Source organism: Sinocyclocheilus anshuiensis, unplaced genomic scaffold (genome assembly GCF_001515605.1).
Source record: "Sinocyclocheilus anshuiensis isolate Anshui unplaced genomic scaffold, SAMN03320099.WGS_v1.1 scaffold472, whole genome shotgun sequence".
Classification (NCBI taxonomy): domain Eukaryota; kingdom Metazoa; phylum Chordata; class Actinopteri; order Cypriniformes; family Cyprinidae; genus Sinocyclocheilus; species Sinocyclocheilus anshuiensis.
In genome coordinates this window covers 525,830-535,966 of record NW_015557102.1, presented here as the reverse complement: position 1 = coordinate 535,966, position 10,137 = coordinate 525,830, and the positions used below count along the sequence as shown (strand labels likewise).

General features: G+C 37.5%; 2 protein-coding genes and 1 long non-coding RNA gene across 3 annotated transcripts in view; 2 read left to right on the top strand and 1 right to left on the bottom strand.

Annotated features, from left to right (window-relative positions):
* LOC107677575 (cytochrome P450 27C1-like) overlaps positions 1–5,931 on the top strand; it is an 11,579-nt gene extending 5,648 nt beyond the window's left edge. The window contains exons 4-9 of the mRNA XM_016472510.1: positions 1,501–1,710; positions 1,800–1,963; positions 3,649–3,812; positions 3,934–4,012; positions 4,546–4,749; positions 4,902–5,931. Of these exons, the coding sequence (XP_016327996.1) occupies positions 1,501–1,710; positions 1,800–1,963; positions 3,649–3,812; positions 3,934–4,012; positions 4,546–4,749; positions 4,902–5,018 (938 nt within the window). The 3' untranslated portion in view covers positions 5,019–5,931. The remainder of the gene's footprint in view (positions 1–1,500; positions 1,711–1,799; positions 1,964–3,648; positions 3,813–3,933; positions 4,013–4,545; positions 4,750–4,901) is intronic.
* Positions 1–10,137, bottom strand: part of LOC107677577 (uncharacterized) — a 25,054-nt gene that overhangs the window by 2,047 nt on the left and 12,870 nt on the right. The window contains exon 2 of the long non-coding RNA XR_001632861.1: positions 2,201–2,204. This is a non-coding gene — a long non-coding RNA (uncharacterized LOC107677577). The remainder of the gene's footprint in view (positions 1–2,200; positions 2,205–10,137) is intronic.
* LOC107677576 (mitogen-activated protein kinase kinase kinase 2-like) overlaps positions 6,581–10,137 on the top strand; it is a 16,254-nt gene continuing 12,697 nt past the window's right edge. The window contains exons 1-4 of the mRNA XM_016472511.1: positions 6,581–7,049; positions 8,404–8,476; positions 8,606–8,721; positions 9,701–9,741. Of these exons, the coding sequence (XP_016327997.1) occupies positions 8,473–8,476; positions 8,606–8,721; positions 9,701–9,741 (161 nt within the window). The 5' untranslated portion in view covers positions 6,581–7,049; positions 8,404–8,472. The remainder of the gene's footprint in view (positions 7,050–8,403; positions 8,477–8,605; positions 8,722–9,700; positions 9,742–10,137) is intronic.

The following is a 10,137-nucleotide window of genomic DNA, read 5'->3' as shown; positions in this document are numbered from 1 at the left end:
GCACTCCAAGCTAGCCTGTCAGGCCACAATCCCCTCATGTCACCTAGCCCCGTTCCAGCTGCCACTCTACAGGTACCCATCCCTGTAGAGCTGCCCACCACGGCAGCTTTATCCTGGGGTGAACAGCTTGACGTTTGCGTCCCTCTGCCCAGTGTGCTCAGCATGGACGAGGAAGAGGACGCGCTTGATTTCGAGGAAGAGGGACAATCAAACTTTCTTCTCTCTGAAGAAGAGGAAGATTTCGAGGACTCCCCTTTCCTCCCCACTGAAGAGTTTCAACGCTGGGTAGCGTCTCAGGGGCTGGACCCATTACGTCATTCCCCGAGGAGAGTGAGAGTGACGTCAGAGGCAGTCTTGATCTTTAGTGATCCAATTCGGTAGGTGGCGCTGTTACAAAAGAATAGGGTCCTAGAACTGCGGTCCTAGAACTGCGGTCCTGAAACTGCAGCCTCCGGTTGTGCAGGAACATACTATTGCATTTGGGCGCATTATGCAAATATTCCCGCATAGTGACCTAGACATGTGGGGGCGTGTTAGAACGAGCCATTTTAGGGGGGTGTGGCAGAGTCTTAACTTTGATAAAGAATATCTCTTTGGTTTTGAGACTTTAGTCTTTGCAACTTCAGGGATCTTATCTTTTCACGAACAGCTTGTAACACTCCAAAGAGAAAGAAAAACTTGAAATCGCATCATATGACCCCTTTAATAACACCGTCAATGCTGCAAAGTTCACCAGTGATGAAACAACTGCAATTTTAGCTACAAAAGCAACTCTGTAGAAGATATTAGAGTCTATAATCAGCTCAATTCAGATTAGTGTTGATTGTTGCAAAGTTAATCAATGATGACACAACATGAATTTAAGCTAACTCTATAGAAGACAATAGTGCCATTGATCAGCTCAATTCAGTTCAATGTTGATTTAATTTAAACGAAAACAAAATTCCTCGTATGTGTAAACACCTGGCAATAAAGCTCATTCTGATTCTGATTCAGATTCTGTCAGTGTTGCAAAGTTATGTTAAATTATGACTTCATAATTGATATGAACTATATAATTAACTAAATAATGAACTAAAATGATTCATAATTTTAGCTATTAACTAGCTCTACATAAGATAATAATGACATTAATTAGCTCAGTTCAGTTTAAGTTTTTGTGTTTTCACAAATACAGTAGAGTTAGATCTGTAGTATTTTTTGAATATTAATTATCTTTTAATTGTCATTTGCTGATGTCAAAAAAAAACGGCCCACTAAATTCTTACATGTACATATAGTTGAAAGTATAATTTCTGATAAACCCTCTGTAGTGTGATTATTTGTGGATCTCTCACTTTACTCCTAATAGAACAGTGGATTAAAGATTCAGATTAGATTTAGATTAGCACATGAAAACCTTAGCAAATAATTGCTATTATTTGTGAGAGATTCAGTATGGTAAATCCATACATGTGAAGCAATACGTTATGAAAAACACAATGTTAAACTCTTTCCTAGGTGTTGCAACCATTTTGTATGAAACTCGCCTGGGCTGCTTGGAAAACGAAATTCCCAAGATGAGTCAGGAGTACATTGCTGCACTGCACCTCATGTTCAGCTCTTTCAAGACCACCATGTACGCCGGTGCCATTCCCAAATGGCTGCGCCCCATCATTCCCAAACCCTGGGAGGAATTCTGCAGCTCATGGGATGGCCTCTTCAAATTCAGTAAGAGCAGAGGGAACTGTGGTGGGGTTCAGTGTCATTGTGAGAAAGTTGGTCTTTTTGTTAAAAGTTTGTAGAAATGTGTGTTTTAGGCCAGATCCATGTGGCCAAGAGGCTTTCAGAGATCAAAAAGAAGATGGAGAAAGGCGAAGAGATTAAAGGAGGGTTGCTGACTCACATGCTGGTCACCAAAGAGATGAATCTGGAAGAGATCTACGCAAACATGACAGAAATGCTTCTGGCGGGTGTGGATACGGTAAGAACTGGTCCAATAGCAGCTGGGAAGTCATTGCTTCTGAACTTGTGGTTCATGACTCGTAATTTGGCACGAATTCAATGGTAGACACTTAGTAACCCAAATTAATCTGGCCTTTACTGAAGTTATGCTGCAGTCTCTCCAAGCAGTGAATGCGTGTGTGGTGATTTAAAAAGCAGAACACATTGTGTATTGAGACAGCTGGAGAAATGGTTGCATCTAATGGTGATGATAAACGAACCTTCTCATCGGGACAGCATCTCAGGCGTCTTTTTCTCATCCTGTGAACTCTTTTCAAATGGTCAAATCGTAACGGGTGTCTGAGGTCTCAATGGAGAACGCTGTGTTCACCTGACCTAACGCTGACCTCTCTCCATACATCTCACCCACAATAAACAAGACCTGCCAAGACTCTCCCATTTCACTGATGTGTCAGTTGGCATTCTCTTCTCTTTGATTTTTCCCTCTCTTTTTCTTTCAGCCGTATGATCACATTAGCCATCGCGAGCCAAAGCCGGTCACGTAATCTTTCCCTCTCCGCCTGTCTGTCTCTCTGTCTTGCTTTCACTTTGGCAAGGTGCCTGTTTTGGGTTCTTGCTCCAAAAAGGAATTAGTCACCCAAAAAGAAAAAGGTGAACATTGTGATCACTGGAGCTGAACGCACATGACAGCAGCCGTTTTAGGCCCAGATTTATCTGAGATAAAAGTAATGATGAATGGAGAGAAGCATGGCAGGTGGTTCATTACAGGATGAAGGGGTGGAGAGAGATGGCCTAACAAGGGGGAGAGTGAATGATGTTGGCTGGGCAATCTTTGAAAGGAGGCTGAAAAAGCGGCATTGGGGGGTGGACAGGTTTGGGAGAATCAGTCCATGGGAGTGAATCGGTGGTTATGTAATGGAACGTCTTATGCAAAACTGCAAAATATAGTAGTGGTGACAGAAGTGATCTTTTCCATTATTTGTACCTTTCATTTGATTTCCAGGGGCATTTTTTTTACGTTCATAAGTTATTTTATGTCAGATTCTTAAATTTATCAGTAAATTAAATTAGAATAATTAGACATCGTGACACTATGTCCTAATTATTGTAATTGCTGGTACCAATCAAATTAAATCAGTATTAACAAAATTCATTTTTGCGCCTCCAAAATGGCACAGAAACTGCATTTAAAGTGGCATTTAGATGTATTTACACCTCTAGATGTACTGTTTAATGCAGCTCAGAGGTGGTATGAATGCATTTACATTGCAATTCCATAATAAATAGTTTTATGAGATTAATGTGTAAATATAAAATTCTGAATAAAGAAATATGAAAGGATGAGAAAAAAACGAAATTATACTTTGAAAATTAAACTAAGCGGAAAAATTAAACAGTGTCTTAATGAGTGAGTCATTGAATCATTCATTCAACTGACTCGTTCAAAATGGCTCATCCATTGAGTAATGAAACACTGCTGTGGCCTTGTTTAGACCTATTTTCACTGGAAAATACTGTGGTATAAATCAATATCACATATGCATCATATTTCAGAAAAACAACACATGCTTTTATGATATTGCTTAACTATATCATGTATTATTCCCCATATCTTTAATTTTGCACCAAGCAGAGGAATTTGTGTAGATCATGTTACTAATCTCTAATAAGTCATCAAATGTTCTTCTCTCTGCCCCTCTACAGACCTCTTTCACACTGTCATGGAGCACATACCTTCTGGCAAGACATCCCATAATACAGCAGGAAATTTTTGAGGAAGTAGACCGAGTGCTGGGTGGGCGTGTCCCAACCGGAGAGGATGTTGCTCATTTGCCCCTTATTAGAGGGCTTGTTAAAGAGACTCTCAGGTAAGCTCTGCCCACCACTCATTATTTATTGCAAAGTTTATTGAGTTTAGGACAGAAATACAGTGATCATTCAAAAATCAAACAGTATAAACACTTCCCTCCGTCTCTCTAACGCATGCAGGCTTTTCCCTGTTCTGCCTGGAAATGGGCGCGTTACACAGGAGGATCTGATAGTCGGAGGCTATTTCATCCCTAAAGGGGTAAGAACATATATCATGTGACTGTATGTGTATGCAAAAGCACATTTTTACATGCTTGTCTCATAAACACGTGTCAAAACCTGCCCCTGAGTAGAAGCATTGTTTCATGCCTTTCTTTCCTGCAGTTCTAGATTTAATTACCTTGACCTGGATATACGTATAGATAAAGTGTGCTAGAAAAAAAAACACAGTTGACTTGTATTGTCACAGCATTAATTATGTTAAAAAGATTTAAAAGACTTTAAAAGACAACAATTGTTACACAATAAGGGAATAACTTCAATCAGTGGTTCTCAACCCACTAGGATGCCTCTGGAAATTTCGAGGGGGGCATTTTTATTATTTTTTTGAGAATGAATTATTTACATTTGAATCTATATTGATAACAAAAGAATTTATATTAATATGATTTAATAATTACAATTATAATGATAAAAACACAAACTATCAACAACTATTAAATCAATAACTAATAACTAAACATAGTAGCTATTGTTTTTATTGAAAAATCTCCCAACTTCCTGTGTTCGCAGACTCAGCTGGCTCTGTGTCATTACTCCACCTCTATGGATGAAGAGAACTTCCCCCATCCCGGAGAGTTCCGTCCAGATCGTTGGATTCGCAAGGATGCCTCTGACCGTGTCGATAACTTCGGCTCTATCCCGTTTGGCTACGGCATCCGCAGCTGCATCGGGAGGAGAATAGCCGAGCTGGAGATGCATCTGGCTCTTACACAGGTGCTTGTTTATATATGCGTCTCAAAATTCAAAAGATCCAAACCGTAGTGGTGCTATTATTAAGCAGATTGTTGTAATAAAGACAGATATTACTTGAATGTGAACTCTAATTCCCTTGTCTAATGGTGTATTGATGTTCTTCTCCATCACAGCTCCTGCAGAAGTTCCACATTGAGGTGTCTCCCCAGACCGCTGATGTGTGTGCTAAGACTCATGGCCTGCTCTGTCCGGGAGCACCCATCAACCTTAGATTTGTGGACCGAAAGTAATCTGCCATTACACTGTGTGTGAATTTAAACCATAATCCATACTGTGCTTCTTGGAGTCCAAAGACTGTTAGTGTTTTTGTGTATTATAGTGCCTCCTCCAGCTTTTATTTATGTGTGAAGTGCCTCTAAGGCTGTTTTAATAGTGCTCTTGTGTGAATGTTTATAGCCAATCAGAAGACCAACTATTTTAAAAACGTTTAGAACAGGCACTATTTCATACAGTCGAATCAATACGAATTACTTCAAGAATTGCTTTTTAAAAATTGTATTATATTATTCATTTACAGAATTAATTTACATCATACTATCTGTAATTTTCTCTTGTAGCTTTTTCATTTTGATCAGCCTTAAAAAATACCATGAAATATGGTCAAGAAGACCTTGTATATAGATGTTTTACTATTAAATTAGCTTTAGCGCTAAGCTCATTATTTATTTAACATGGTACTTATGTAAGCTTAATGACTTTTAGCTTACAAGCAGAAAATTCCTAAAGTAAACACGAGTGAGTGAATCCTAATACAACTACAAAGCTACTTAAGAAGACCGTGCTAAAATCCTGTCCTGTGGACACTAATATTAATATAAATACCGTGTAAGGAAAACACCTCAAATCACAGCAATGTCCGGCTATTATTATCTAATTTGTTATTCAAGAGCGAGGATTTTGTGTTGGTTCCTCTTTAGTGGAAAACATTTTAATGCGAAATGCAAAATTGTGCCTCTTTTTTTTTTTTAGTGCACTAGCCTTATAGGCAACAAATGGATAATGGGAACTGGTGGAAATTAACTATTTTTGGGATAAAATTAATGTTGTTTTTGACGGTTGTGAACTTAATGCATTGTATGAAATTAGGAAGTGTGGAAATGCCTAAGTTTCTGAATTTTGTACGAATAAACTACACTTTGAAGACCTGCTGTGTTGTTCATTTGTTGTTTGTTCTGTTTAAACTCTATTTAAACACTAAACACTAAAAAAAAAAAAATCATAATAGTCTGTCACACTTACCTGAACCACGTGAAAATGAATGAAAAATTGCCTCAGAAACTTTGCAATAAAATTCCATATGTAACATTGACTCAGTAACGACTTTTGCCCTCATAATTGTGATTTTAAAATTTCATGTACATAAACTTTGACAGACAGATGACGCATGACTTCAGAAATAACGTAGAAGTAAATGCATTATCCATCTCTATGTAGTCCTTACCTTTATCCACCAGATGGCAGGATGGTTTGATGAATAAAATGAAGGAGGTCAAATAATTAACATATATTCTAAAAGAGTCAATTATAATTCCCTCGTTTGCCATTAGCGGCATAGACTGAATTATCTAAATTACAAATAACCAAGCGAATTACATGTTTAATACATGCTGTAGCGTGAGGTATGTGAGGAGATGTGCCTGGGAGTTATTTAGCAAGAATTCCATCTTCTGATTGGGCAAGAGGAAGCGAACGACATTCTCTGATTGGCTAGAACTTGAAGCTGCGAGTCTCTGGCAATCCGATGCATTAATTAGATGACAGTCGGCAGATGGCGCTGTGGAGTCACGTGAGTTGTTTGAGTCAAAGGACAGTGGTGCTGTTCTAAAGTAGTGTGTGTCTGCGTGTGTTTTTAAGTGTACTTAATATCCAACATCTTTTGCTAAATGTGTCGTATTCTCTTTTGGATTAATTTTCTGACCAGACCTTCTAATGCTTGTGCATTGTTATCGTCTTAGTTCGTAAATCTTAATATTCTTCTGTCAGTCTAACTGACAGCAGTTGATCTTCGTCAGGTCGAGTGCGTTGAATCTAATGTAAACAAACCCAGTTTCGCAGTTTTCATCCACAAACTCGCCTGGAATCACCGTCAGCGGCTTTCACCAACCTGTTAAGTGTGTTGGAGTCAGCGGGAGATGATTTGGCCGTGTAGTCAGGCCTTGGACTAAAGTTGAAGCCGTTTAATTAAGTCTGTCAAGAGTATCAGATTCGTCGCGAGGCCTCATATCTGTGGATGAGGAAGTGAACGGACCGAGCTCACCCAGGTGATCAAATACTTTTTATTTGTATCTGTTTTATTAGATGACTGCATAATAAATGTATTTTAATCACATAAGACCGTAAAAATCTCTCTGTTAGCTGTTAAAGCACAAAGTGGCTCGTTAGCATCTTGGCGCAATGCTAATTTTGGCCTAGAGAGCTAAGCGGCTAACCGTGCGTTTATAAATATGAGTTAGGGCCGTAGTTATACTTAACATTGTGTCTTGGTGCAGACGAGACAAAATTGAATACTAAATGCCATTGTGACCTTAGTACAACATTAGTATGTAATTGCATTTGGTTACTTTGACCTGCCATAGTTTTGACAGGTGCTAGCAAGCTAATCAGTTAGCTTGGGAATTAGCTTTGCGTACCGTTAGAATGTATCGGTACATTAATTGAAATCTTCTTTTCTGAAATCGTTCTTTTACAGTTTATCATATTGTGTGTGTTATTTTGTCAGTCGTTACTATGTTTTACTTGAACTGTCATACATGGCCATGAATGGGGTAAGTTAGAACCTTGTCTCGACTTACGACTTGTTCTGATAAGATATTTTTCTGTAGTTTGACATTTACTTTTATTTTAGATGTCATGATTTTTTGTGAGTTTAAATCAAATACTTATGTGTGTGTGTATCAGTCAAACTAGCTGCTGCTGTCATCTAGCGTCATTCAGTTCAGATTTTGACAGATGCCTGCTGAAGACAGTACAGTAACTGGGTCTTTTAAAGGAACAGTTCACCCAAAAATGAAAATGTACTTAAAATTTTCTCACCCTCAGGCCATCCAATTTGTACATGAGTTTATTTCTTCATAGGAACATATTTGGAGAAATTTAGCGTTTCCTCACTTGCTCACCAATGGATCCTCTGCAGTGAATGGGTGCCATCATACCATCATCTATTGTGAAGTGAATAAACAAATTCATCAGCAAGTGATATAATGCCAAATTTCTCCAAATCTGTTCCGATAAAGAAACCAACTCATCTACATCTTAGATCGCCTGAGGGTGAGTGCATTTTTCAGCAATTTTTTTGGGTGAACTATTCCTTTAATGAGAGACTATGATTCTAATGTCATGTGATAATTCTGAGTAATTGCAACAACAACAAAAAATACTCATTGTAATTGTAATTCTAATTCCATATCCAACAGCATTGCTTTCTAATGTGCTGCTATATAAAGATTAACTTTTTTTGTTTTTTTGCTGTTCTGCGGTAACAGAACAATTTAGTGCCAGTGATTTCACTAATAGATTGTTAATGGTTTATTGTCAATGAGCACAAATATTTTATGTTAATCTCATTAATAAATAATGGTATTATTTATGTAATAAAAATATTGTTTTCTTGTATAGGAGAAAGGATCCCATTTCATGGGAGAATCCTCTTTCCTTTACTCCTGGGTGAACCGGTGATCTGTCAAAATGGGTATGTGCTCAGTTTTTAAAAATTAATCAAAATACTGAAAGAATTTTTAGTAGTACAAAGGATGTAATCTGTGTTTATATTGAGAAATTCATAATTATAATAAGAATTTGTTATAAAAATACCTTGTAGATGAGCAGGAGGCCCTGAATTCCATCATGCAAGACCTGGTGGTGCTGCATCGATCCAGTCGACCATCTGGTCTGCCTGACCTGGGCAAACACAAGGCCTCCTCTCCTAAGAACCAGGTCTGCATTGAATCTTTTGTTATTCACATCAGCACCAGCTACTTGGTGTTTTTTTTTTTTCTTTTTTTTTTTTTTAAGAAACTCCGTTTCTTAACTATAACTGTTATCTCAATGCAGAATAAAACATATGACAAATGGGCATTATAAGTTATATTAGCATTTACCACTTATCTGTCACTTGAACACATACAAAGAGAATGTATACTGTAAAAGTGACCACAGTTAAATAAGGGTGATGACAGTGACATTGTTTAACTGTACACAGGTCTTCATACTAGAGGGTTATGTAGTTTAAAATGTCTTGACATTTTTCAGTATTTATGTACCAATTTCTAGTCCGAGGAACACCAAACAGCCTATTAAACAGCATAAGTTGATCCAAAATGTGCAATGTAAAATACAGAATCAATCTGGTGAAAATAATCAAACTTATGTGCAACTCAACATGTATTCTTTTCCTTTTTTACATTTTTGTTTTAATTATTGCATATTTATAATTTTACATACAAGTATTAGTATAAATAGCATATATAGTAATAAAAAGCAATATTTTTCTAAATATATTTAGCAAAAACATTTTAATAAATGAAAAATACCATAGAGACTTCAATGATCATCAATGATGCTGCATTCGTTGAATACATGCATTGAAATAGACAGTTTGAACTAATTAATGGAAATCACCAACTTTAATGCCCTTTTTTAATAAGAGGCACTGTTAAAATATCTGTGTTAACAAAACTGTGAGACAAGGACAGTTCGTGAAACTAATCTATCAACACAGTCACAGGCACATTAAAAAGTGCACTGAAATCTTTGCAATATTGCTATCAATGTTTATTTTCTGTTATACACAAATATCATTGTGAATCTACATTTATATTGAATACTCTGTGTTTCCCAGTGCTGTTTCACACTGTTGTAAATAAGAAACCGTGTGCATTGATAGATGGGTAAAACTGTGTTTTCTTGTCCACAGAATGATGTAAGGGTGAAGTTTGAGTACAGAGGAGAAAAGAGGTAATGACCACAATTCCTGCTGCTCTACATCACTTCCTTTTTTTAGCACTTCCCTCTAGAGGTTTCTCTTAAAGGGGTCATATGATGCGATTTCAAGTTTTCCTTTCTCTTTGGAGTGTTACAAGCTCTTGGTGCATAAAGAAGATCTGTAAAGTTGCAAAGACTAAAGTCTCAAATCCAAAGAGATATTCTTTATAAAAGTTAAGAGTCAACCAAGCCTACCTAAAACGGCTCGTTCTAACACGCCCCCACATGTCTACGTCACTATGTGGAAATATTAGCATAATGCCGCCCAAATGTGCACGCAAAGAAAGACGCCGTGGTTTCAGGAACAGCAGTAGTGTTGATGCAGCCATGTCAGGGAGACGCTGTGTGTTTCAGTGCGAAAGCAAAAGC